The sequence below is a fragment of the Calonectris borealis genome, chromosome 6 (genome assembly GCF_964195595.1).
Source record: "Calonectris borealis chromosome 6, bCalBor7.hap1.2, whole genome shotgun sequence".
NCBI lineage: Eukaryota > Metazoa > Chordata > Aves > Procellariiformes > Procellariidae > Calonectris > Calonectris borealis.
In genome coordinates, this window is record NC_134317.1 from 23,128,273 (window position 1) to 23,155,559 (window position 27,287).

General features: G+C 48.4%; 1 protein-coding gene across 1 annotated transcript in view; it reads left to right on the plus strand.

Moving 5' to 3' along the window:
- Positions 1-3,061: 3,061 nt before the first annotated feature.
- The window catches only part of GAD1 (glutamate decarboxylase 1), a 31,694-nt gene continuing 7,468 nt past the window's right edge, over positions 3,062-27,287 (plus strand). Inside the window, exons 1-12 of the mRNA XM_075153188.1 lie at positions 3,062-3,345; positions 4,595-4,741; positions 6,659-6,721; positions 12,100-12,258; positions 13,003-13,245; positions 15,934-16,024; positions 20,646-20,758; positions 22,151-22,266; positions 22,370-22,449; positions 22,654-22,708; positions 23,779-23,895; positions 24,054-24,118. Of these exons, the coding sequence (XP_075009289.1) occupies positions 4,672-4,741; positions 6,659-6,721; positions 12,100-12,258; positions 13,003-13,245; positions 15,934-16,024; positions 20,646-20,758; positions 22,151-22,266; positions 22,370-22,449; positions 22,654-22,708; positions 23,779-23,895; positions 24,054-24,118 (1,172 nt within the window). The 5' untranslated portion in view covers positions 3,062-3,345; positions 4,595-4,671. The remainder of the gene's footprint in view (positions 3,346-4,594; positions 4,742-6,658; positions 6,722-12,099; positions 12,259-13,002; positions 13,246-15,933; positions 16,025-20,645; positions 20,759-22,150; positions 22,267-22,369; positions 22,450-22,653; positions 22,709-23,778; positions 23,896-24,053; positions 24,119-27,287) is intronic.

Consider the following 27,287-nt stretch of genomic DNA (forward strand, 5'->3'; position numbering starts at 1 on the left):
ACAAAATGGCAATTAAAAGGCAACAGAGAGAGAACACTCATGGAGGGAAAAACCACAATCATAATAATCACCAGAAGGCCAATTTACTGCCCTGCCTGCAGATAAATGCATATATAACACGACTACAGTTCAGAATATGAAGAAACAAGAAACATTATGGCATAATGCCTTTCCCCTATTTGCTTTTCCATTGGCATATAGTTACATTGTGAACTCCTTACAGTGTAGGCAGGAGGCGCTCCTGTCTCCTAAAAATACTGTATGCAGCTCCTAACACAATGGCTCATCAAAGCCACAGGCTGCAATACAAATAATAAAAGATTTTCCTCTGCTCAACAGTAATTTTTATACACCCACAGTTATAAACACTACAACTATTGACTGGTCTTTGTTGCTAAAGATATTTATTGCATCACTTTCATTCCTGTGCCCACCCAGGGTACACAAGATTCCTATTTTAGCATGTTCAGTTAGCGGATGGAGGTGAACTTAAAAGAGACCCATGGTCTGGCCTTTTTAAGTGAGTTCTAACCAACGCGCTGGTTACAAGCTTCAACTAAGGGAATTACACATCTGCATCCTGCTGCCTTGCTGGTACTGTGGGTCAGTGGTTTTTCCTGCGTGTTTCACATCCTCAGTAAGTGTCTGGGTTCAAAGTAAAACCCAAGTCTTCTGGGTCTCCAACCTGCAAAGAGATCCTCTGTAACCTGGGCCTACAGTGCACTCGAGCAATAGCCGCAGGGAAGGGACTGACACACGGAAAGAGAAAACAGCGAAGGGGTTGAGCAGAAAGGGCAGGCAGCAAGGCTGGAGGTTTCTCTCGCTGAAACCGGTACTCCTCTGTGTGGCCCCGCCTGGGCCTGTACATCTGGCAAGGGTGTTTCAAAGGTCTCAGTTGGTGGGGCGAGTACTGAATGAAGCCTCCACAGCTGGAGTGGCTTGGGTTTAGGTCGGTTTTTTAAGGGGGTCCGTTGCAAATGAGAGTTACCAAGCGTTTCCTCGCGCGGTGTACAGCCGTGCTGTAGATGACGGGGACAGCGAGGGGGAGACCCGCGGAGCCTTAGGGTTTGCTGCCTCCCGCTCCTCCGGTCGCCGCCGGGGCCAGGACGAAGAAGAGACCCTCGTCAGCACCGGCTCCGGGCAGCCGCAGCCGCCCCCGGGCAGGCGCTGCGCAGGCCGGCTTTGCTGAGGGTCTGGGCTTGAGACACAGCACCACCTAGAGGGGGCCGGGGCCGGGCTCCGAGGGCATTGGTTTCGACGCTTTCCTGCCCGCCCGGGAGCGAGGGGGGTTGCGTACCCGCCTGGGGCCGTGTGCGGGGCTGCTGCCCTCGCCGCGTCCCCCCGGGCCGTGCCGCTGACCTTGCCGGGGCAGGGCACCGCCCCGGGCCGGCGCGGGCGGGGCGGGACGGGCGCTGTCCGCGGTGCTGAGCGGAGCGGCGGAGCCCGGGCCCGGCCCCGAGCGGGGCGCGGAGGGGCGGGAGGCGCCGCGCCGCCGGGGGCATCGAGGTGCCAGAACGACTCTTACTTCCAGCGTGCCGCGGAAAGCCCGCTGGTCTTGACTGTCTGGCTCCTTCCCCTGACTGGCCTCAGCTTCTCCGAGGATGTAAATATTTATGTTAAAACATGTCTGTTTACTCCAGACCCACGCGCCTCTGGGAGGCCAGAGGGGAAGGAACGAGAGCGCACGCTGTGTGCCTGCCGGGCACAGACCCAGCCGGGTCGCGCCTTGCAGTGACTGATGGCTTAGAAGTTCTTTGTTTGGTCTTTCGTTGACTCTTTGCACTCCAATCTTGTCACGATTTCCTATGAACGTTTGTTTACGTTTATAAAGACAACTAGCTACAGTTACATTAATATATCTCACGCTCTGCATTGAGCAAACACTTTGCCCGCTTGGTTGAAACTACCTTTAAAACGATAGCCGGGAATAGATGGGAAAAGGTCATGCCATCTAGGGCTGTTAATACCTTTAAAGCTGTGTTTAAAAGCTGGCTTTTGTGCTGTTGGTGTTTTCGTGACACGTCCAGTTCCTAGACAGTAGGTGTGCTTGGCAAAGCAATCTTCTTGGGTACTTGGCTGTCAGTCGGCCGGCCTCCTTTCCAAAAAGGGCTTGTAAGTTTTTGCTCTTCCTTCGAGTCCTTCAAGAAGGACACGTCCCCGCTGCTCGTTCCGCTGCCGAGCACCCCCGCACGGGATTAAATTCTCCGGCTCCGTCGGGCTGTTTCCCCTCCTCCCGCCTCATTGCAGATTCCTTGCAGCCCCTTACGTGCCCCTTTTTGAGAAGGGTTTGGTTTAGGCAGCTGCGTAGCTACCGCGACGTGCTGAAATGTAGCACCGCGGTCCCCACCGCAAAGCGTTGGCGGAGCACGTTCGGGGTGTGGGGTGGAGAAACACAGATTTGGGGTTGCAGGTGTACAAAAGAAATGTTGTCCTGATTTCCGCGTTTTAGCAAAAGGGTGTCTCGTGTGAAATTGTAATCCAACGGCAGCGCTGAGGGCAAGTCACAAAGCCCAGGTGTTCCCCCGCGGCCGGGAAGCCGGCACCAGCGGCGGTGCCCGAGCCTCTGCCACCCTCTGGCGGAGAGCGGGGCGGAGGGCGCTGCTGGCCGCCGGCCGCGGAGGCCGCCGAGTGAGCCAGCGGGGCACGTCGAGCCCTCGGCACCGCGAAGGGGAGGTGGTTTTGCTAAGCTACATTTAACACGGACCCCGCCTGGCTCACTCGTGGTCCGCACCGTGCGCAGGGGAGTGCCGGGGCCGCAGGGACGGTCGGAGCGGGAGATCGGTCCCGTTGCCTCTGCCGGTACGGCGATGTGTGCGGTGCTTTGCCGCCTGTTAGCACATCCCGCGACCTCGGGTCAAGCCAGCGCTATCTAGGGAAAGCCTCCGGCGCCGCCCGCGCCAGGGACCCAGCAGGGGACTCGCAAGGCAGAAATCCCCACCTAGGCTGCCGCCCCGCCGCTGCTGGGCAGCCCCACCCGCCGCAGGAGCCAGCCCCGCCGCCCCGGGGCGAAGCGGACCGGCGGCGGCCGGGGCCGGGTGGGCCGCCCCTCCCCGCCCCAGCCGGCCGCCCCGGCGGTCCCCAGCCCCCGTGCGGAGCGGCGCGGAGGGGGTGGTGGCAGCCCTGTGACTCATGCCTGCGTCGAAGCAGATCAACCGGCGATTCACGCTTTAAAAAAGCAAATCCGAGCACTTCTGGAAAAAAAGGTCATCTCGCATTAAATTCCGCGGCGCGATTGGTATTCCGACGTCGTTTCTGGCGGAGTTTATAAGCGGCGGGTCGCTCCCAGGCTGGAGTCGCCCTGCCTGCCTGGACTCCGGCAGTAAGACTGGTCCACTCGCCCCCTCGGTAAGTCTCCTCTACACAGCATCCTATTTTTTCAAACCTTTGGGAACGTCTTTCAGGATCTGGAGCTTTTTTTTTTCCCTCCCCCCCCCCAAAATCGGTTTTGGTCGCTGTCGTACCTATAGAAGAATAACGGGTATTTTGAGACAGCCAGCGCCTTAGACATTGTGTTAACCTGTTACTTCACTTCCAGGCATTGTCTAGAGAATCTCTTCTGCTTTATAGTTGTTTTCTTTTTCCTCTTAAAAAAAGCGAAATGCCTGTTTTCCACTGAAATCATTGATCCGTTACGTTTACACGCGGGCGTAAATCCGCCCAGCAGTGGAAATGAATCGGTAGCTACCGACTTGAAAAAAGCGGCTAACAAAGAAAGCGCTCGTTCGTTACCGCGACCTTCATTTTCTTTACAAGGGGAATAAAATAAATCGCAGGTAGCCGTGGGGACAAAGAGACGAGCGGGGCACTGACCCGGCAATTCTCCATCAGCGACCCTGTATCGGTTATCGGAGCGCCGTGTCCGCCAGGAAAGAGCTGAACATCTGGCGAGGAGCGAGGGCTGGTCCAGCACCTTCCTTCCCCCAGACAGACATGCCTTCTCCTGCCATTTGTGCCGCGAGCGCGGGCACGGGAGAGCGCTGCTTAGTGCTGGAGCACGTACTGGTCCCCATTTGCTGAAACATGTGTGTGCAAATACACATGTGTGTGGCGCCTGTCATTGGACCTGGGCAAAATGCACCTTTGTGGTGGCGGAGATTTATCTGTCAGTCTTTCCTGAATGCTTACCCTGGCGTGTATTTGGGGCTCGGATGATAACGCACAGAAATGGGCTTCGTTTGGGATTGTAGGTTGTTTGGGCTGGTAATTTCGAAGCCCGCTTTGCACGTTGGTTTCCATTTGACGCGAGCCACATAATTGCCCTGCTCAGCGGCCACCGACATAATTGCGATAGACCTCATGCTCTGCTAAATCCGTCATTCAGGCGCGGGGGGTAGCGCCTCGGCATCTAGCGAAGGGACGATTTCGCTCTTCAGTCTGTCGAGGCATTTTCCCGGCGCGCCGCTTGCGCCTGGCCCCGCGGCCCCGGCGCGGCCGGCTCCTGCCCGCCCGGCCCCCGCTCGTCCTGCCGCCGCCCCGGGACCTGCGCGGCCCACGCTGGGCTGCAGGCTGCCGCCCGCCGGCGTCCGGACGGGACTCCGGTGCGGTGCTCCAGGAGACCAGGATACTAAAACCGCCTTTTCTTCCTTCCTTCCAGCAAATTCCTTGCTGCCCACCCCTCGGAGGAATATCGGAGGAAACGCGGACTCCGGGGACCGGGGCTTTTCTGAAGGGATGGCTTCCTCCGCTCCCTCGTCCTCCAACGACGCTCCGGACCCCACCCCAACTAATTTACGACCCACAAGTAGGTTTTAATATTTTCCTCGTTTAAAGTATTTTGGAGGCTTTCTCCACCTAGGCTTGGAAAGACCAATTTCGAAACGAAACGATAAATCCGTGAAGCCCTGTTCCGCGCCGTTAAACAAGGTGCGGAAAGTGCTCTACACAAAGAAACCATCTTCCTGGTGGGAGCGGGAGAGGTTGGTCCGTGGCGGATAAAACGCCCACCTCAGCGACCAGCGCTGCCTTTATCCTACACCCACATTTGAGGGATTTAGACAATAAAGTGAACCCCCAGATGGCCAAAAAATCGGGATGTTGTAAGGGGTGTAGAGAAAATGAATCAGTTAATGGGCGAAGTTATACCAGTGGCTTAAAGCGGGTGTCCCCCCCCTTACATTTTATAAATGCTAATGCTGCAGCTTCCTTTCAGCCTACGCTGAAGCCTGTAATCAAGCGAAATTTGGATGCTAATTGCAGCTTTTCAAAGCCTTGTATTCCTAATTGCTCTGAATTCGCCTTGAGTTATTGAGGTGTGAGTGGGAGGCAGAGGCTGCTGCAGGTGGATAGAGAATCAGTTTATAGCCCTGCCAGGCAATTCAGACCGTCGCCTACCGAAAATAAATAAAAAAGAGGCTCGATGCTATAAAGCATCAGAGACAAAGAGCGGGCAACGGCGAGAAATGAAAGGTTGTCAAGCACAGCGAAGCGGGGAATAGCTTTTACCCTGAAAGGGCTACAAGGCACGAGCATTGGACTCATTATTGTCATTACTCTGCAACTGGAAGGAACGGGGGAGGGGGCGAAAGGCAGCACCGGGTCTTGTTCCGGGCGGGGGTGACAGGCTCTGCTGCCTTCGGCTGAGGTGTCACACGCAGAAATCGAATTAATGGCAACGCGGCTAAAAATGAAATAACCTCTGACAGCGGCACCCCGCCCTGCCTGCCCGGGGCTCCCCGCCCGCCGGCACAGGCAGCGCCCCCGCCGAGAGGGCTCCTTCGCCCGGCCGGCAGCCCTGAGGCGCTTCCCCCGGTTCTCCCTCCCCGCAGGCCCGGCCGCTGCCCTCCCCGCCCAGGTGAGCCGCCCCACGTCCCAGCCGCCTTCTCCCTTCAGACCCCAACGCCCCCTCGGCGCCGTGGACCCGGCACCCCCCCCCCGGTCGCCCCCTGGGGTCCGCCGCGGCCGCTATCGGCCCTGCGGCTGCCGCGGGCGAGGGGCCAGAGGGGCTCGGCTGTGCCCTGGGCCGAGGCAGGTGCCCCTCCGCCTCAGCCCCGGGCTTCGCTCCCCGCTTCCCCCGGGCTCAGCTAGGGCTGACCGGGGCGTGGCCGGGCCGCGGCTCACAGGGGCTGGGAGCCCTGTCCCCTCCGTCGGTGCGGTCGCGCCCCCGGCGCTGCCCCCGCTCAGGAGCCTCTCGGCGGTGTTTCCTCGGGCGCGCAGGGCCGGCGGGCGAAGGGCTGCCGGCCCCGGGGCCGCCATATAGTGGTCCGGCCCGGCCCGGCCGAGCCGCGGAGCGCAGTGGTCCTCCGGGGCAGGGGCCCGGCCGGGAGCGTGCCTAGAGCGGCGGTCGGCGGCTCGTCAGTCCGGCCGCGGCTTAGTCATGCAAGTCCGATCATCTAGTCAAATACTATTTTTCACCCAATTAATTCCTGAGCTCTTTTGTGACCCCATTTCACGCCACTTTATTTTAAGCTGCCACTTCCCTGGAGCCCCGCCAGTAAATTATTAGACGTCCGTGTCCCGGGTGCCTTTCCCTCTCCTCTCGCCGGGCCAGCGAGTCACCTCGCTGCCACCCGAGCCTCAGCTGCCCCGCGCCCGCCACGCTCGGGAAGCAGCCGTTTCTCCCGGCGAGGGGCGGCAGGGGGCTGCGCAAGGGGCCGGGAGGGCGGCACGGCGGCCGGGCAGGCCCGTCGCCCCAGGGGAACGACTCTGCCCTCTCTTCCAGGTTACGACTCGTGGTGCGGCGTGGCTCACGGGTGCACCAGGAAGATCGGACTGAAGATATGCGGTAAGTCCGCCCGCGCCTCGCTGTGCGACACCCCACACACCCACGCTTCGCGACGCGCCCTGCCCCTGCCGGGCCCGGGGCCCTCCCGCGGCGGGTCGCCGCCAGCGCCGGGGGCAGCGCCGGCCGAGCGCCCCCGTCCCCCGGCCGCGGCCTCGGGCGCCCCCTGCCGGCCGCACGGCGGCTCCGCCCCGCGGCCCCGGCCCCGCCGCTGACACCGGCCGCCGTGCGCTCCCTTGGGTTTGCGTTGGCCGAGGCCTTGTCCGCCGCGACAGGGACGGCTGCGGGCCCCGCCGCTGCTCCTGCGATAAACGGGGGTGTGCAGGCGCCGACCGCCCCCGGCGGGGGGAGCGCAGGGCCCGCCGGGGAGGCCGGCGGCGAGGAACGAGTGGGGGGGGGGTTGGCCGCCTTTCCCTGTCTGAAATTTTTCAACCTTATCTGACTAGAAAATACGGATCTCCTGGGGGAAAAAGATTAACGAGAGCCTTATTAAAGAGCAATTCGTCAGCTTGCTGTGCTGGTAAGATAGCGCTGGCAGCCAGTCAGCACGCAGGCACATGAAATGCAGGAAGGGAAACAAATGCACAATCAGATCGCAACGTTATAGCAAGAGATTCATTTGCAGATAACAAGCTGTCTTCCTTCTCCAGATTTCTCAGTAGCCTTCGCAGACAACAGTCAAATCTTCATTTTCTGATGCGGAGAATCGTTCAGCTTAGCCCGTGCCCCTTATGAATAGAAATTATTTCCCATTTTCCCCAGATACCTCTTTTTTGGGGAGTGGGGGATTATTTCGTGGGAGAAACGGGCCTTTTTTCAAAGCAAAGATAAATTTAAACTCCTTGCCCTACCTGCCCAAGTCGAAACTCATTCGCTAAACGTTTTGTTACATGGAAATTCGGACTGGAAAAGAATCAGGGTGCGAATGTTTAGCCCTATGTCTATTCGAGATTTCATTGGTACACGCCGGCGACATTAACGAGTAGTCGCTTAGTTCTATAAATAGCTCCTGATCTGGGTTTAATGGACCGTTTCCCTACCAGTCCCTTCAGTGGCTGGAGCAATCGGCTTTTTCATCATCATTTTAATTTAGCCCGGCAAGCAGAACTGATAAAGTAACGCACCGTTAGGCTTGTTCCGTGTTGCTAGACGACGGGGGTTACAGAGGGACATCGCAGCTTCTCTCAATGAGATCAAATACACTGAAAATGAAATATCCCACCATTTTGGTTTTGAGAAAGGCAAAAGGAAGTGTAGTAGAGGCTTTGTCAAGGGAGTTCAAAACAAGCAGGGCTGCTGTATTTTTGGCTCGGGTTTGGTGTTCAATTTTCCTTTTCTGGTTCCTTTCTGTTTTACACGGAAAATATACCCTGAATAGTGGCGGTGATTAGGAATAATCAGATTCGAGCGCTGGTTTTGCTCGTATGAGCCCTCCCACTTGAATCTAACACCTTCACAAAGACAGAGAGGGAAGGTTGCCTTTGGTAAATGTATAGAATGAAGTATTAAGGTTGCCAAGAATCCTAATTAAACATGCTAAACAAGTTGACGTTTGACTATTACAGATGATATCGCCTCGTCCTTACCTTTCACAAGACATCATTCCGGACCCTAAATATTGTGCAGTCACAAAGCTGTAGTAAACCAGGCGCTTCGGAATTGTTCTTTTTGTGTGTATCACACAGAAATCGATTAATTTTGAATGCAAACTTTAAATAAGGGTTGAGCTCAGACAAAAGGCAGGTCTTGAACAGTGAGTCGGTTCTTTCACCTGTGTTGTATATTATGTGTTCGACATTTTCAGTAATTACATATCCAAGATGCATGTCATTTCTTCTCAAACAACTGACCGATTTAAGGATTAGCTCCTTTCCTTTCTGGTTGAAAGCCACCGCCTGAAAAGAGCCCTGCCGCTGCCACACCCCCACGCTCTTCGTCTCTGCACATATCCACTTAAAAAAAGAGAACATATTTTAAAGCGGTTTAATGGACTGTCACGGCGGGCAAAGTACGGGCAGTTTTTCCCCTGTGTCTGGAGATGCATGCTACACCTTTCACTCCCACCTCGGCAATTATTACCGCTGCTGGGACCAATCCTGCTAACATTTGCTTGGCATCAATGGAAATACTCGACGTAGTAAAATTGCTCAGGTGCGTCTTCAGCTGTTCGGCCCCCGCCAGCTGATGATTCCCAGCCCCGCGAGCAACGCAGGAGAGTGGGATTTCAAAAGCAGCCGTGTGAGTTAGAAACTCAGCTCGTCTCCGGAGCGAGTGGGATTTATGCCGCCAAGTCACGCAGGCGGTGCTGAACCCCCTGGCCGCGGAGGGAACCAGGATCTCCTGCAGCCGCCACCGACGTGCATCGACTGGCGGCCACGGCACGGGCCGGGACCCGGCAGGTCTGTCCCTGCCTCGGAAGCTGCGGTCCCTGCAGGGTGGCGAGGCCCAGGGGGGTTCACACGCCTGCCTTATGCGAGGTCTGGTGTGAAATCACGCCGGATTTGTGGTCACGTTGGGGACCGAGGGACTCCCTCGTTAGTCTGGTTTCACTCGACTTTTAAAAACTCGGTCTCTTAAAGCGCATCGATGAAAATACCTGCCAGTGGAGCACCTGCGGGAGGTAGCTGCTGCTGCTGGGAAAGGCTGCGCCCTCCGCTGCTACAGGAGAAGCAGCGCGGACGCTATTTCATGCGCTGCTACTTGCTGGATCTCTCCTACACCAACGTTACTTCTCGCATAGGATACCGGTGAAAGCTTTGCTAGAGCCCTGCGCTTCCCCTCGGGCGTGGAAGGAGCCCTCGAGGGCAGGCTGCCGCGCTTCCCTGCAGCCCGGGTCGGCGCTGGGGAGCGTTCCCTGCCCTACGGGGGAGGAGCTCGGGGAACAAGAGGGTCTGACGGCCCCAAAGCGGGGGACTGCCCCTGCCCCGCTGGGCTCCCCCGTGTACCGGACCCCCCAGGTCCGTGAGATACTGCCGCGGCCGAGGGACCTGGGCGAACGACACGTTATCTACAGCCGAATGAGCTGATGTCGGGCGGCAGCAAGTGACCCATTCAGGCTTTTTTTTTTTAATCTCTGCCCTCGAGCCGCCCCACGCGCGACCGCGCAGCCCCGCGGGCCCCACGCGGCGCACGCTGACAGGTCGCGTGCGAATCCGCTCCGAGCCCCAGCTGATCCCCGCCGCCTGCGCTCACTGCCGGCTTCGGGGCCGGGGAGCCCCCGCGGGGAAGTACCGCTGCCAAGTCGTTTGGGCAAAGGGTGAGCTCCGTGCCCCCGGCGTGCTGTCACCGCCGCCTCCCTGGAGCAGCTCTAGTTAGGCCAGACCCTTCAGCGAAGCCCCGGCCTCTCTGAGCCCGATGCGAGCCGAAGCGGAGGCAAGTGCAGCCTTTCTCGGTTATGGAAGCGCTGCCTCCTCCTTTCCCGCCGGAGGCTCCGAGGGACGTGTGTCCGCACGCCGAGAAGAGCGCCAGAGCTGGGGGGAGCACGGCTCTCGGGGGCAGCGCTGCTGTTCTTGCAGACGTCTCTTCTCACGTAGTTCTTCCCACTGAGCATCGCCAGGAGAACCTAGAAGAAAGACAAGTGGAAAAATCAAGCAAAATGAAGCCACAGGACCTGGGGAAAGAGGATTGCTCCGGAATTCAGTCTAGACTGCACCTGCTTCGGTGTCAGCTGCGCCACCTAATGAGCAGGCGAACAGCACTAGCTGTTGCAGGAGCTAGTGATCGCTGCAAGAACCGTTAAAAGCAGTAACAACAAAACTAAAAAAAAAAAAAAAAAAAAAACAAAAACAAACCAAAAAACCGTCATCGATCCTGGACGGCTATTCTTAACTTTTGAACGAAGAAAGTTTCCCTTAAATAGTTTTTTTTCGTATAACTCGTATTCCTAAAAGCATCATAGAAAGAAACTAATTAGTACGAGGTCAATCTTAAAAGGCAAAACGTGAAGTGTTCACTGAAAGGACGGGCTTGACAAATCTGCCTGCGAACAACCCTCTTGGAGACTTGTTTGGGTGCCCGGCTGATGCAGAAGGGGCTGCCGGCCGGGGGCTCCGTTTTCGGTAGCTCCTACGGGACTGTCAGGCTGGCAGCAGGGTCCGAGGCACAGGTACCGTGCCGGGAGCCATTCGCCCAGCGGCTCAGTGTCGCTCCCTTTTCTCCGCATGGAGGTGCAGCCCCCGGGGCCTGCCCAAACTGCAGGGGGCCCGGGCGGGCCGGCGGTGGGCGCCCGACGGGAGGAGCCCGCGTTCCCGGTTCGCCGTCGGGGCTCCGGAGAGCGGGGTCACATGGCCGGGAAGCGGAGGGAGAGAAGCGGCGTCGGGGGACGCGGGTGAGCGAAGTTACAGCGTTGGTTTTCCTCCTTGCAAAGTCCTCCTCTCTGGCGGATATCCCCAGCCGTGACGAGCGTTGGTTTCAATTGTTACTTGTTTTAAAAGAAAAGAAAGAAAGAAAAAAGGAGGCCGGCGCTGCCGTGCTTCTCCTCCAGACAAACAGGCACTCTCGCTGCAGCCCGGGAGGTCAAAATCCGTTGCCTTTGTTAATAATGAAAAGCCCAACACTATGCGTGTTTTAGCTGGCACGGATTTATGGATCAAAACCTAAAAATTAATTGTTCTCCCTGCCTTGTTAAAGTAGACGGGTCTTGTTACTCGCCACGAGCCCTGCGTGGCGCCCACCGCCGTAATTCTTGGGGTGAGGGGATTTATTATTGCTGTTGCAAATAACAACAGCAGTTGTGATCCGGTCGTGGGCGCCAGGGCTGCGTCTCCGGTGAGAGCGGAGCTCCTGGAGACCCCGGGGATAATTAGTGTTAGTATCAAAGCATCTTTTCAGGTGGAAAATCCGCATCTCCTGACACGTGCTGATAGCAGGAAGGTGAGGTTGATGAGTGCTACCGGTGTCCTTAGAGCTCTGGCGCTCTCAGGACGGCTGCTTCAGAATGGCTGCTTGTTCTCATGCCTTTTGTGCGTGAGAGCACCACGAGGACTGAAAGTGGCCCTGATTTTAATCATACATCATTGCCCCTGTCTGCTAGGTCCATAAACTTCGCCTGCAGGCTGAAATAGCATTGACTCATCCTGAACCCTCTTCCAGTAGCTGATTACTGAAGTGGAATCTGTCTGATCGACTTAATAAGAATTTACCACTGCACTAAATGACGAAAATTTGTTTTTTGCATGGCTGGGTTTTTGCAGTTGATGGCATTTTGAGCTCTCCATCCTGGAGGCAAATAAACCCCATAAATACTTTTATTCCTGACCTCATTAGTCAGATCCAGAGCCAACACTGCTTGGAACTGTTGTCTAGAGAGCTGCTTTAGATATTTCTAAACATGTTGGGAAGTGAGAAAACTCTCACCTGTGCACCTTTCAATAATGATGTAGGGTTCCTGCAAAGGACCAACAGCCTGGAAGATAAGGGCCGGATCGTCAGCTCCCTGAAGGAAAGGCAGTCCTCCAAGAGCCTGCTGGCGTGCGAGAACAGCGAGAAGGAATCCAGGTTCCGGCGCACCGAGACAGACTTCTCCAATTTGTATGCCAGAGGTAAACGCTCTTTACAGCTTCTGCTTGCTCCAGCTCGGGCACGTCCCTTAGTCGTCTGCCCTCGCCTGCCTTGGGAGTGCAGCCACGTTCAGACAGTGCCTTTGCTGGTTGTTTTTGAAGGAAGCTCTGTGTGTGGGTGTTTGCTGAGAGCTGCACAAGTTTACTGAAATGCAATTTTACGTACTTTGGGCTGATCCTCTACAGATCAGCTCCAGCAGTTCCTCCGCGATCATTCCAGCCTCCGGGAGGAGAGTAATTTTATATTTTATTTCCTCCTCAGTAAAATAGCAATGAAACGGTCTGTGATTGCTGGTACGGGGCCATTGGCGAGGAGGGTGGGGAAGGGAAATCAATCCTTTTACGGGGGGGAGCGTTGCAGAAGGGCAGGTGCGGGTTTGGGGTGCTCTTGGCCCCCTGGAGGTGAGTGCCCCGCACCGCACAGCGTTAGCGTTGCAGGGCATGCTTTTGGCCGGGGTGCCTTGGAGGTGCCCCCGCTGTGCCCGTGGGCGACCTGGGTTCGCTCTTCCCCACTGGGCGAGAGGGGCCGGGACCCCCGAGGGGAGCGGGGGGTTTCATTCGCCGGGGAGCGAGTAGGGCAGCCCGGGGCCGGGCGTCCGTCCTGCTACAGCCAGGCTGCGCCGGGGCCGCGGCTTCCAGGTCCTGGAAGCGCTGCGGGCGGCCGGGGCTGGTTCATCTCCGCCTCTCGCTCCCAAAGCAGGCGCTGACAGCTGGTTTGCTCCGCAGATTTGCTGCCCGCCAAGAATGGCGAGGAGCAGACCATGCAGTTCCTGCTGGAGGTCGTGGACATCCTCCTCAACTACGTGAGGAAGACGTTTGACAGATCCACCAAAGTGCTGGACTTCCACCACCCACACCAGCTGCTGGAGGGCATGGAGGGCTTCAACCTGGAGCTCTCTGACAACCCCGAGTCCCTGGAGCAGATCCTGGTGGACTGCCGGGACACGCTGAAATACGGAGTGAGGACAGGTAGGTTCTCGCACACTACTCTGGAGAGCCTCTCCTGGGGCTTTTCTCTGGCCCACGGGAAGGGAGCGGGCTTGAGCCCACGGATGTAAGCCCACACCCTCTCCACGCCCTCGACTTCGCCTCCCTGGAGGCTCAGCCCCAGGGCTGTCTGCGGGCACTGGAAATGTCTCTGCAGAAACTTCAGCTATTGATGCTCCATCCGTCCCCGGCGGGCAGGGCTCAGTGCTCTTTGCTGTGCCCAGAAACAAGTTTTTAAGACGTAATCTCCTTCACTTGATGAAATGCGAGCTGTCTATATCTCAGGGGAGCAATATCATTAGGTAAATGAGGGCATAAATGACACTGAATTTGCAGTTTTTCTTCTTTATGTTCACCAGACGTTTAATGAAAAAGAGACTGAAATCGTAGGAATCATCAATAAAGGAACCCTGTGGATTTCAGCCCATTACCTAGGAGCCCCGCCTGTCCAGGTCCTTCTGAATCAGATAGAAATGTCCGTTTATAATCACTTCTCTTACTGGCTGAGCTGTAGCCAGGCTCTAGAGCAAAGCCTGTGCTCTTTCAGGCTGTTTGGCCTGAAACGTTTTACATTTGTTTCGGCAGAAAGCTCGGCTGGCGACCAACCCGCACTGCTGTACGTACCCAAGCAGGTCAGGAACTGGAGCCATAACGGAGCGGGGGCCGTGTCTCCCCAGCCCTGCTCCAGCATTTCAGGGCTGCTGAGCTCTGCCCGGCGAGCAGCCCTCTTCGGCACGGCACGGCACGGCTCGGCCAGCTCTGCTGCCATGGCGGGCGACAGTCGTCCCGCGGAGCTGGAGTGGCGGGGCGGTGGGAGCTGGTAGAGGGAGGCTTTTGTCTGACAGCCCCTGGCTCGGCAGCTGCGAGCGATGGCTCCCGAAGGACGGGGCGCTGCTTTCTCCACTGGTTGGTTATGCAGCTGTGAAAAACTTGACCGCAAATGTGGCGGTTAGCTTCCTGTCTTTTCCCGTTTACATGGTGGTTTGATTTATTCAAGAGTGTCAGGGGTATACTTTGATTTTGTGCCCTTAAAAAGGGGAGCGTATTTCACTTCCAAACCCGTGGATTGTCGAACAGGTGGCCGGCAGGAAAGCCGGAGTCACTGCGGTCTGTGTACTGGTACCGTTATTCCGGTATTCATTACGCTGGGATGTCGACCAAGCTCTTCTCCTCATCCGACCTCCCCTGGAGCGTTTGCGGGACCGGGACCTCTCCCGGGAGCTGAGATGCAGGTATCCGATCAGACACAAGCTCTGTTCAAAGCAGTACCTGATGCAGCTTTACAGAAGAACTGCTCGGGCCCGGTGACGACCCAGGACACACGCCCTGGCTTCCCGGGCCCCGGGGGCTCACGTTCTCTCTCCAGGCGAAGCTGCCTTTAAAGCCAGCGGGGTTGAATCTGCAGCCCAACCTCAGGAGACCGCGGGCTCGCTCACAGCTTTGGGAGGCCAGCAAAATGTCTCTTAAAATTAACTTCCCAAACTGTGTGTCACAGCAAGGGAGAGAAGTGCCGCTTTGCCAAGAAAATAGCTAAGCCGTGGTGATATTTCTGGGCTTTAGCCCTGAGCCGCTCGGCTCCGCGGGGCGGGAGCAGCCCGGGCGCTTCGCCTCCGTGTTCCCCCAGTTTCCGCGGCAGCCTCCTCTTCGGGATGTGCCGAGACGTGGCAGCGCCGGCAGGCTCACGCCTCCGAAGGGTTCCCGCTGACATCGCTCGGAGCAGAATCGCATTTATTTCTTTATGTCAAAATGTGCTGATGGCCCAGCGTTGAGCCAAATGCGACGTGACAGGGTCCCTCCGGGCTGAACCCCCTCTCGGGCTGGGCTGTCCCCAGTGTGTTATCTGCGTATCCTTTCCCAAGAGAGCAGAGATAAGGGCTAAACCATGACACCTTCCCCTCAAAGCCCGTCATCATTTGTTAGGAATTTCTTCTCTTTATGCTAGAAAAGTGGACCTCCAGTAGTCGGGATTATTGCTTATAAAAGTTGTTAAAGCAACTTTGGCTGAAATACAGGAATATGATTGGCTTCGGTTTGATAGCAAAGCCTTTGTTTATGAGGTGAATCCTAGCTTTTAAACCATATGGGGGAACCACCAGTACCGGGGGGCTCTTTGGGGGCGCTCAGCGCCCCGCTGCAGCGGGTCCCGCCGCACCAGGACATTTCCCGCGGAGACCCCGCGGCCGCGCAGCTCAGCAAGGGACTGGCTCCTTCCTTCTCCCTACAGTCTAATTACAAACGGATGAGCCTTCCTCTCTTTCTCCATTCAAATGCAAATGACCCAGCACCTGCAGGTTTTTACTGCCAAGTACCCCCCACCCTCCCCGAGTTCACAGCACGGCGGGGGGTGGGGGCCGCCTCTGGAGATGGGCCGGCCCGAGCCCGTGCACAGGTTCCGGAGGTGTTTTACAGGCTCAGTCGGCTCTCTCTTTTAATTTAAACACCAATGATTCCATGCAGGAGCTCCCTCCAAAGCCGTTTTTCAAGTCTAACAAGACATCCATGAGTGTTGGCTGGCGGTCTCCCCAAAGCAGGACTTGCTTCGAAAACTTCGCTGCAAGTGCGGGAGGAGCGCAGAGCTATCCTGCGTGTCAGGATGGTTGGGCGGTTTGAAGCTGAAACCTGAGAGATACCGGTGGAGTTGTTCTAAGTTGCTCTCAATTCTCTTCCCAGGTCACCCTCGCTTTTTCAATCAGCTGTCCACAGGACTGGACATTATCGGCTTGGCTGGGGAGTGGCTGACATCAACTGCTAATACAAACATGTAAGCAGTGTCTTGTCGTCAGCGTCTGTGACTGGTGCTTAGAGGGGCTGCCATCTATCATGGTAGCCATGTATGGTCATAGACGTGTATAATTTTCTTCTTTAAATGCCGATTGCTGTGTCTTCAATAAAAGCGTCTCGTATTTTTCTTAATGTGGCACTAATACAGTGAAAATAGTTATATAAAGCTGAACAGTTTTACATTTCTGATAAGTGGAAATGCAAATATCCCAGAGCACATGGTAAGTAAAACATACTGATTCTAAGATAATATGAAATTATTTTTCTTCTCTTGGACCAATCTTCTTTATCTTTTCCCGATTTTTTTTAAGCTTTGCCTCTAGACTGAGTAATTCTGCAGCTATTCATATATTAACACTAGAATACAAAATATGTAAAACTTCATTGTCTTTTCTCCTGTTGACTTCAGAGGTAGCAGGCTTGGGGTACCATCTTGTCCTGTTCATGTGCTGGTAATGAAGTGACTTCTGGGTGTCTTCAAAATGATTGAAAATGTAACATTGAAAATTAATTTGATGCTAATGAAGGAATTAGTCTAAGATTTATTGAAGTTGTGTGTAAATAAATAAATGGACGTACAAAAAAAGTAAACTTTTACACCTAGAACTTATCAATGAGGAAACATTTCCTAATTTATCTTGACCTCAAAATTAATGAGAGCTAGATGTAAATGTAAGGTATTTATTATGCTGAATTTTTGCAATAAAGAGTGTAATTAATGAAAAAAAAACACCACCAAACTAAAAAAACCTTCTAGCCAGTTTTTATTTAGATATTGATTTGTAGATGCTCAAAAATGTGATGGGAGTCCAAATTCTTGGCAGGTAACAGACTGCTTTCTGTTTTAGTCCTGTATTGGATGTGTTTTAACGCTAAAGCTACCTCTGTTTTGGGTAGTTTGTTGCTAATTGGCAAAACACAGGAAATGTATCTGCAGATTGGAAAATGAGCAATATTTTCACTGGCCTATCCATGAGTAAATGGTTCATTAAGTATAGCTGATTACTAGTAGCTCTATGTAGATTACGAGCTGTGCCTGTTTTGTGACATTAGCAATAAAGAAAAATACCTAAGGTGCTCCAGCCAAAACCAGCCTGCTCTTTGTAATAATTGTCTTCTCAGTTAATTCTCTGTCTGCTAAAAATTGGTATGAGATATTCAGATTTAAAAGCTGATTGGGAAGAAAACCCAGAAAACATATATTTTAATTGTAAAACAAGTATTGCCAAGTGCCTTTTTTTCCCACCACAATTAAAAGTGAAAACAAATCTGATTACATTTCTAAAAGAAAAGTTTGCTTAAATATTGTTCCTCTGACAAAAACATACTTCAGAGAGTGTCACTTTTTGCAAGCCCCTTTTCCTTTGACTAACTTAGTTATCCTAGCTTAGTTATCCTTTTGTTATCAGTGAAATTGCACAAATCCGGTAGGACATAATAGAACTCAGCTCTGTGGCAGTCTGTGATAGTATTATGAAATATTGCCATCGTTATTAAGAATATCAAACTCACTCAGTTCTGAAAAAGTAACTTTGTTTTTTTTTTAAATGAGGTTGCTTTTGCCTTTGTTTGGTTTTAGAAGTAAATTATTAAATAGCTAGATTTGTAAAGCTAGTTTCTGATCCATTTATACTTTAAACGAGAATATATCTTGAAAATACTTCTCTGCAAGCATGAAAATTGAGAATCTATTTGCTTGTATGAGGTTTAGCAAATGCAAAATAATACATTGCTCTCTCTTTTTTCAGCAAACCAAGGTCAACATGATATGCTTTCAAATAACACAGTAATTGCAAGTAAGGTTAAAGATGTTTGTAAAATAGGATTCAAAGAACTGACAGAGAAGGTTATTAAAAATAGCCAAATCATCTCTGTAAGCTCTGGGGAACATTATTTGTTTTGAGCAGTGTTCCAGCACAGAAGAGCAGGTTCTGACCTTTACCTAGAAACTGTTCTAACCTATTTCAGCTACACAAGCATGTAACGCACAAGTGACTAACGCTGGATTATGGTAGGGAATGTTTTCCATTTGCCATTTTTTCTTTTCCACCTATAAACAATACTTAAAATATTTGTGAACAATTAAAAAATATGTGTTTTCTTTCGCAAATGAGTTTTGAGTAATCAAAACATCTGTACACTCTTAAAATTTTGAATTGTCATTAGGAAATGTTACTTAAATGTCACTGTGAAGATAATAAATTAGACATAATAAGCTTCCCACATTGACTTGGAAATAATGTATCAATGTGCTATTCATAGCTCAATCACTAATCATAAGACCTTCGGGGTGGAAACTTCAGAAGTTGCCATTATTCATTCAGCTCTAGGGATCTGTAGTGCAGGGCGTTCACTCACCATGCAGCAGCCAGCTGAGATTAGAAAGCAGTAATATTATCTGGAAATTCTCTCTATGCCCACTGTTGGCCGAGATGAGAGAATTATATTGGTATTTTCAGTATTATGCAATTTCGCTTATGAAAATGTAACATAGAAAAATGATGTAAAATGCTTTATGTTTATTCTCAGAATGCTTTTCACATACTGGCAAACAGGAGAACAGGTAGTTAGAATGATTTGGCCTTTGGGTGAGAGCAGAATTAAGCCAGCACTTAATTGTGCTGGCAAAAAAACCGCATTCATTTATTCTGTTTAGTAAAAAGCTGAGACTCACGACTGTTTTAGTTAATTCATAGAAATACCTGTAAAGGTTGTAACTGTATGAAAAATCTAATCAGCATTTTTTGTCAGGAGATTGGTTTTAAAGTTGGGTAGTTCCTTCCAAGCCAAACACATTTTCTGTGTTTAACTGAATTTTTCAAAATCATTCAAGTGTAAAACAAATAAGTGAACTTTAGCAAGATGTGATTTTTAAATCATAGCCATCATCTAATATAGCTCCATTGGCCTTATCATTTATAATCATCTGCAGTCTTCTTTTATTCTTTGTCAGTCTTTGGAGACTCAGAAAATAATTACATAATAAAATAAATAAACGCTGTTTTACTTGGGTTTAAGTATATTCAATTTCCATTGTGAACACTTCATATTTTATATACAAAAAACTTGCTTAACACTATATATTTTTTTGTACAAGCCTCTAAGACTTCCAGGAAGTATGTAGGGATCAGTGTAAAAGGTCTCAGAACAAAATTCAAAATGCGTTTAAACTGATGTAAAAAATCACATTGACTTAAAAATATCTTGTATTAGGCTACAGTGAGTTCCTGTTGACTTCAGTTGGTCATTCTGCCTAAATAAAGATTGGAATATATCCTAGACTTGTAGTGCTTAAAACCAAAACAAAACTCCACTGTTAGCAGACACCAACTGGTTTATTAATTTTGTGTCTCTGTAAATATTGGCAGCACCCAAACTTCAGATCAGCGTTCAACTGTCTGTCTCTGACAGTTCTAATGATAATAAAAGCAAAATAAGCAGTATTTTGGCTTCTGAAAATAGCAATTACAACAATTAAATTACAAATGCTGTTTAATCTTAAAGGAAAGTTTTCAAAATAGTGGTGGTGTTTCTCTGATGGACTAAGGACACATAAGGATTGTGAAACTAACTGTAGCTGTAAATAAAAGACAAACTTTTCAGGCACACATTCCCTTCTTCATACCATGTCTCCTTAAAGTTTGCTGTATCTATTCTCAAAATGTCATTTTAGTATTAGACAGTCAACACATACATTTCGGCAAAATTATTCAAGTGGAAGACATCAGTCAGATCCAAAGTGTCGGAGTGTCATATTCTCATAGATTCCTTTGGTTGTTGATTGTTTAGTTTCTTTCTGCTTCCTTTTTTCCCCTTGTTTTTTACCTTTTTTTTCTTTTTTTTTTTTTTTTTTTGGCATACACAGCAAGCAGAGTTTGTTTACAGCAGTGGCATGTGAACATCCATATACCTTGAGCACCAAAAATGGTTGTATGGCTGTCACTTTCCATCCACATATTTGTCTGTGACATCAGGGCATATCAGACTATGCAATGTTTTTTTCCCTCATGAAGTGGATACAGTAGTTACTGCTGACTTGTTTTTTGTAATTGGTAATTAGAAAACCATCATTTATAATTACTCTTGACAGTTATTGATCGCATGGTATTGCAGAAATAAGTTGTCCTTGGAGATCATCAACAGAATAAATCCACATAATTAATTTATTTAGACTTTGAAGCCCTGGCTCAATACTTCTAATTATGGTTGTGTTTAGCTCAGTGAAGTTCACTGTTTTCATAAGGATTTGGCAATATGTTATTCCACAAGTGTGAAATTGGCACTTTGGGAAACAAATGTTTTACAGTACAATCTTGTACAGCAGTCAGCAGCACTATGATGGTGAGCATTAGGTCTTATGTTGGTTATACAGAAAGTTGCAAAAGAGCTAATACTGCAGTTTCTATTGACCAATATTTCCAGCATTGTCTTCCAGAAGATTTTTGCTTGGGTAAAGGTTGCAATATCAGAACCTCAATTTATAGGAAAAGTTTTTGGAATCTTAAGAATTTTCACAAAGAATCAGACTGGGAATTTGTTGTGTGTTTTTAGAATCTGTATTTGATCTTGTTTGTTTGGTTTTGTTTGCTTTATCCATGCAGGTTTACCTATGAAATTGCCCCTGTTTTTGTCCTCATGGAACAAATAACGCTTCGAAAGATGAGAGAGATTATTGGATGGTCAAATAAAGATGGCGATGGAATATTCTCACCTGGTGAGTTTTTCCATTCTGTTTTGGTGGTTTGACTAAAACTTCAGAAGTTAAAATAAACATAAGCTGAATGCCCACAATATCTGCAACACAAAACAATGCACCAGATATTTAGAAGTAGGAATTTCCCCCCTGAAGTACATGCTTTGTTTAAGCATCCCACAAAAAAGTTGGGGGGTGGAATCTTTGAGTATGGTTATGTGTCATTGCTGGCCAACATTTTAAAACTTGACTACGAGCTCCGGTACATAGTTAGGCACGCTTTTTTTGCGCTTCATTTCTGGAGGTGCTGAGCAACAACAACTCCTGCTGACCAATAGCTCTAGAGAATCATGTACTGACTTCTTTGATGGTCAGTGAGGATTTGGGCTCACAGTCAGAAAAAGACTGTGACTGCCTGTCACTTTCTGGGACACAATCTGACTGGATTCACAAGTATGATTCTGAAGACCAAGACAAAATATCTTCCCATGAAGGTGATATAAAAACAGTCAGCAGTGACAGAAAAACTGGTAAACCATGTGGAAGTCCCGGGTCCATGTGTGCGCCCAGCAGAATTCCAGATTTCCGTGTTTGGGGTAGGGAACACACCATCCTGTTTCAGAGGATGAAGGACAGTTCCACCTTCTTTTGGAACAGCCCGCATAAAATCCAGGAATGCACACTTGCTTGGTCTCCAGTCCCATCTGCTAGAAAAATACAGATCTTTCTCAGTGTTCTTGTTGATGAAGAAATATTAGAGGAATAATTTATCCTAGACTTTATGGATGAGATTCAAATTACTAAATCTTGAGGTTTGCATTGTAGAACTGAGCTAACTGTCCTGGGCTATTTTTAGCAGTAAACGAAGAGAAATACGTGCTTTCCCTCAATTCACATTTTTCAAAAGTAAGTGTCAAAATAGATTAGTTGAATCATAGCCTGCAAAGTGCCTTGTTTCCCTTAACTGACTATAAGGAAGCTTAGAATAACTAGCTAAGCTGTGGAAATCTACCTTTTAGGGACCTACTTTCATATCTACAGTGAGATGGGATAAATCCACCCAGTACGCAACATTTCTTCAGTCTCTGACAATTTGATAAGTCCCTGTTATTCTTGCTAACAAGAAGTTATGCAAAAGCAGCACGATGAAAGCTGAACTTTTTAGGAATGTGTTACAAAATGTTAGCAATTGAAAGAGATGATGGATAGGAAATTCTAACTATCAGTATGACTTTCTAGAGGGTCTGTCCCTGTGCTGTTTAGACAGATGACCACGCATTTCAGAGATTTATTTTTTCATAGTTCACTGCCACTTCCACTGCATAATGCAAATGAGACTTGTATGTCTTTAGTCTAATATGCATTTTTTCTCAATATCACTATTTTATGATTTGTTCATTTATTCATTCACAGGAGGAGCGATCTCGAACATGTACAGCATAATGGCTGCACGCTACAAGTATTTCCCTGAGGTCAAAACCAAAGGCATGGCTGCAGTCCCTAAACTGGTTCTCTTCACCTCAGAACATGTGAGCTTAATACGCTGCTAAGTCTTAATTTATTGATGTATGTTGTGAAGATGCTTCATCATTAAGCAACCACTGCATTAAATGTGCATATGTTTTGCTGCAGAGTCACTACTCAATAAAGAAAGCTGGAGCTGCACTTGGATTTGGAACAGACAATGTGATTTTGATAAAATGCAATGAAAGGTAGTATGAACGCTAAGGTTTTGATAAATTAAATGTGTTCATCTGTTAAATTTGTTGTATTGTGCTTAAGGGCTGGTTCAATACAGTGTGTCAAGTTGCTAATGGCCTGTTGAGAAAATCCTATTAAATTATTTCAACTGTAGCTAGTATTTCTGTATGCAATCTTTAATTTTCTTTGTCTTTCTGTTTCTACAATAATTACAGAGGCAAAATAATACCAGCTGATTTGGAGGCAAAAATTTTGGAAGCAAAACAAAAGGTTTGTGTTTTTAAAAATTAGTGCTTAAATGCTTGGCTTAGTAAAATTACCTCTTCTTTTGAAGGCTGAGGGTTAACATTAAAAGAGAACATTATAATGACACAAATGTTATAATAATATTTTCATCTGCTTAATTATACATTCATGTATTGTTTAGGGAATTATCTATATGTCTTGCTAAGGTTTCCATTTACTGTTTAAAAACAAAATATTTTCAACTCTTGAACCACATCTGTATTTTATGACTTTAAAAAAGAATGTTCTGTTTGGAAATATATGGAAAAAAGTATGAAAACTTGAAACTAAACTTACTTTTATGCAAACTTTAAAGTTTAGCCAAAACCATCAAAAAATCTATTGAAGTCCTAAAAATTCCCATAGATTTCAAGTGTGAGGCTGCAGGTATAGTAAATATAGCATTATAAATATAGCATTGAGGCATTCATTGTTATTTCTTGAACCAATGCAATGAAAAATCCATTAATTTTGTATAAAAACACCAGTTAGAACAATCAAGATTATTATTTTTTTATTTCTTAACTTCTTTACATTTGGGCATTCACATTTATTTCATCTAAATCAAAATTGACTCACTTTGATCTGATAGTTCCACATTTATTGCTTTTGTTTTGGATTGCTTTGTTCTGCTTTGTTCTATTTATTAGTAGATAAAGACTAAAGGAACAACTTCAAGCCTTCAAATCACAACTTATAAAATCACATTTAATTAATTTTCCTTTACACTGCTGTAAAAGTCTCAACTTTACTTGACTATTGCTAGTCTTCTACTAGAACGTTTGAATCTCCTTGAAAGAGATTAGACAAAATAATATTCTTTACCTTTTGACTAGTTAATTTTGTGAAGTTACAGTACAATAAAACCAGAGTTTGTTCCTGCCATGTATACAATTTGTTAGTTTCTATGGTTGCTTTATATGTACCTTTCACGTGGGAAGAAAAACATTTTTAGGCTGGAAAATGGGATAGCAACATTTCTAAAATGATTTTCACATTTTTTTTTTTCTGAAAGAGGTTGGATTTTGTATTTAATATTTTTATTTTTATTGTAGGGATACGTTCCTCTTTTTGTAAATGCAACTGCAGGCACAACCGTATATGGAGCCTTTGATCCAATACAGGAGATTGCAGATATATGTGAAAAATATAATCTCTGGCTCCATGTAGATGTAAGTAACCAAATGAAGTGCTATTATTCAGGCAAAAGAGGATTTTTGTTTACATGTGTTTTGTCTTGAATTAAAAAAATTATTACTAGATCCTGAGTAAATTAAAATATATTAGTCTTTTCCAAAACAATGTCTTCTCTTTTTTTCCTGTCTTCCAGGCTGCCTGGGGAGGTGGACTCTTAATGTCCCGAAAGCATCGTCATAAACTGAATGGAATAGAAAGGTACTACATGGTACTTATTTGTAATACTGTTATTTAAGTACTTTCATAAGGTACGTGACACTTCACAAATTCATGAAAAGATGAATTTGCTGCAATAAGGAGTTTAAACACTAAATTAAACAAAAGGAAGACAGACAGGAAAGGTTCACTGAAGACTGAAACAATACTACAGAAGAAAACAGTGATGTACAGCTGAGTGAAAGGTAAGTTTTCAGCAAATTTGAAGGAGGATACTGGTTGGCAAAAAGGAAGGGAGATTGTTCTATGCATAGCTTTGAAGGGATCATAAGTCTGGGAATGGGTGAAGGAGGATTTGAGGAAAAAACAAAGTGTGAGGGCTAGACAATCTCTGAAACGTAGAGCTTTGAGAACAGCAGTGGGAAATGAGGAACCTAGAGAAGGTGTTTGAGCATGAATACCTACGATGGGAAGCCATGACGTGGTGGGAATTTGTAGAGATTCTCTCCTGAAAGATGTTTGCAGTTATTTCCAGAAAATAAAGAGCATAGGTTCTGCCTGAAAATGAGTGTTCTGTAAATGAAAGTTTATAATATACCTATATGCTTGCTTTTGTCTTGCTTTTTTGTATATATACACATAAATATATATGTGTATACAACAAAGAGAGGAACATGTGGCCGAGACTGAATTAGCAGCAATTTTTAGGGGCAAATTTCAGTGCCTATAAGGCTGGAAAGAACTATGATAGCACAAAGCTGGCACAGTTCTACGGCGCCAGACAGAAGATTGAGGGAAATGACAGGGAGGCCAGGAGTCACAGATACTCACCACGTCTCAGGGTAAAGGGGCCTATGAGTTGGTGCCACGGGGGGATTACATGAAACAAGCAGGAAGTTCTTGTAGATGCCAGGGTGCAGTCTGCAGAAAAGAGTGCCTGTGTGCCCTCAAGCACATAACCCAGGTTTCCAAGACGCCCACTGAGACCAGAAGCCAGCCTTTATAAAACAATTAATTGAACCAAATTTAAAAAGGCAAAGCATTTGTGTTGGAAGTGATAGCGGAGTGAGAGTGTGACCCTCCCCCCAGCCCTTATAATTCAGATTCAGGAGGAGTCTCATGTGTAGTCTTTGGCAGATGTGGAGGAGTCGTCCCTTGTGTAGCCTTTTGTTCCCATATCCAACGATGACAAGGCTGTAGTCTGTAGAAGATGCTATGTTTATAACCTCGTGGGTGTGTTTGTCTCTAGATTTCCTCTGAAACTGCTCTACCATAAAAGGCTGCCTGTCTGAATAAAAATCAGAAAAGCGGTGAAGAATCAGAAACATAAGATCTTTGCCATCATTGCAGATATCAGCTTCCACACAAGCAAAAAATATTTGAAACAAGCTGTACCCACGTACTCTCAAATTAGCACCAAATTGCTTTCTTGAGTCAACCATGCTGAACGAGGGCACTGGGTAGAGCTGTAAAATGAGAACAGTGAGCAGTGCTCTTCCTTAGGGAAAACAAACTTTCCTAGTGGTGGGTGTCTTATACAGTAAGTGAAGAACAAGTACAAGATAAAGAATAATGTACAGAAGGATCAGTAGGAAAACTTTCTGTTGCAGGGACAGCAGTGTGTGGCGTGGCGGGAGTACTCTGAAGTAGCAGAATAATGTCAACCTCTGCCCAATCCAATTTGCCAGTCACTTGTGTTATGGCAACATGTCTAATATGAGGTCAGCATTGTAAAATACTTTCCTTAAGCTACACAGGTTTGGTCACAGCAGTTTGGCACACCTCTCTTGACCTGAGGTCAACCCAGAGGTGCTAGTTAAGACCGTATTCTTAAGCAAATACAGAAAACAGCAGGCCAAGAAGCGTGATATTATTTCTTTTCTAGTCAGCTGTACGGATCTTGAAACATGGGACGGGGCCCACGTGTACTGCGTAATTGCCTGTCACGGGCCCCAGCCGGGGTCTATTGCTAACGCTCAGGCCAGATTTGGCCTGCCCGGAGACATGGGCGTGTAAGGGCTGGCATGCTGCCACGGTACAGAGCTGGGACTGCCTGTGGTGGGATAGCCTCCGGCTGGCTGGCTGTGCAGGGTAGAGAGCGACGTCTTCATGTTAAAGTAAAACTAATGCTCCTTGCAAAAACAATTTGAAATTGTCTTTGTTTGGAACCCTTAAAGTTGAATAAACATGCTAAACTGAAACCATAGCGCTCTCAAAAGGAAATAAGCTGTTATATAAATTATATAAATTCCTGTTTGTAACTACTCCATCTGAACTATTAGTGAAGTTTTTTAAAAGATAATTGCCTCCTAAGTCTGAGCTATATATCTGCTGGTTTGCACTGCCTAAGCAGGAGGTTTTAGAGGGATGTGAGCTCCCCAGGTACAGCACAAGCTGCGCTGTTCTTTTGGCTGAGGGGTGCTATGGTCTAACCTAGCGCAGACAGAGGTTGGAATTTTATCTGGAATCTTTACGGAATTAGTGGTCCTCAGACTGAGGTGAAGGAGTCATTGTGTTGCTCAAAACAGAGAAACTGTGGTTGTGCCTGTGTCCTCTGAGAGAAGAGGAGGAAATATCTTTGAATTTTCTTTCAACCACATTGTGAGAACACATGCACAGTCTGTGAAATATGATTATACACTTTCCTTCTCTGGAACACACAGTGAATCAAGGGGACATTGGGTAATTAATTACTTAGGGTGAAGAGGTCAATGGATGTGCAATGTTGGCACATTTATTTTAGCATCATCATTAAACTGTCTGGGATAGTATGTTAAAAATACAGAACATCTCATCTGTTTGGCTAGTAAATTAGGTGATCTTGTGCATCCACCTGTGTCTACACGTAAAAAGTTTTAAGCTTTACATACAGAATGGTAGGATTGTGATGTAAAGTTTTATAGCCTTTTAACAGTCCATGGGCTTGATAAGCTAGTACAGAAAAGGCCTCTTGTGGCTCTAACTGGAAAAGCAGATAAGCGTGAGAAGTGTCTTTTCCTTTGCTTTCTACTTTTCCAGCAGCTGTTCAGTGAAGAACCGTATTGTCCCAGAATTCATATTATTCCCTTAATTCTCTGACACCTCCCTCCCCCAATCAGTGCTTTGAATTGATATAACCTGTCAAACTGTTTTTGTTAGTTTTATTAGTGCTATTTCTAGAAGTGGAGTCTTCTGGGGATGAAGTTACTATATCAGCTAATAAGCATAGTCT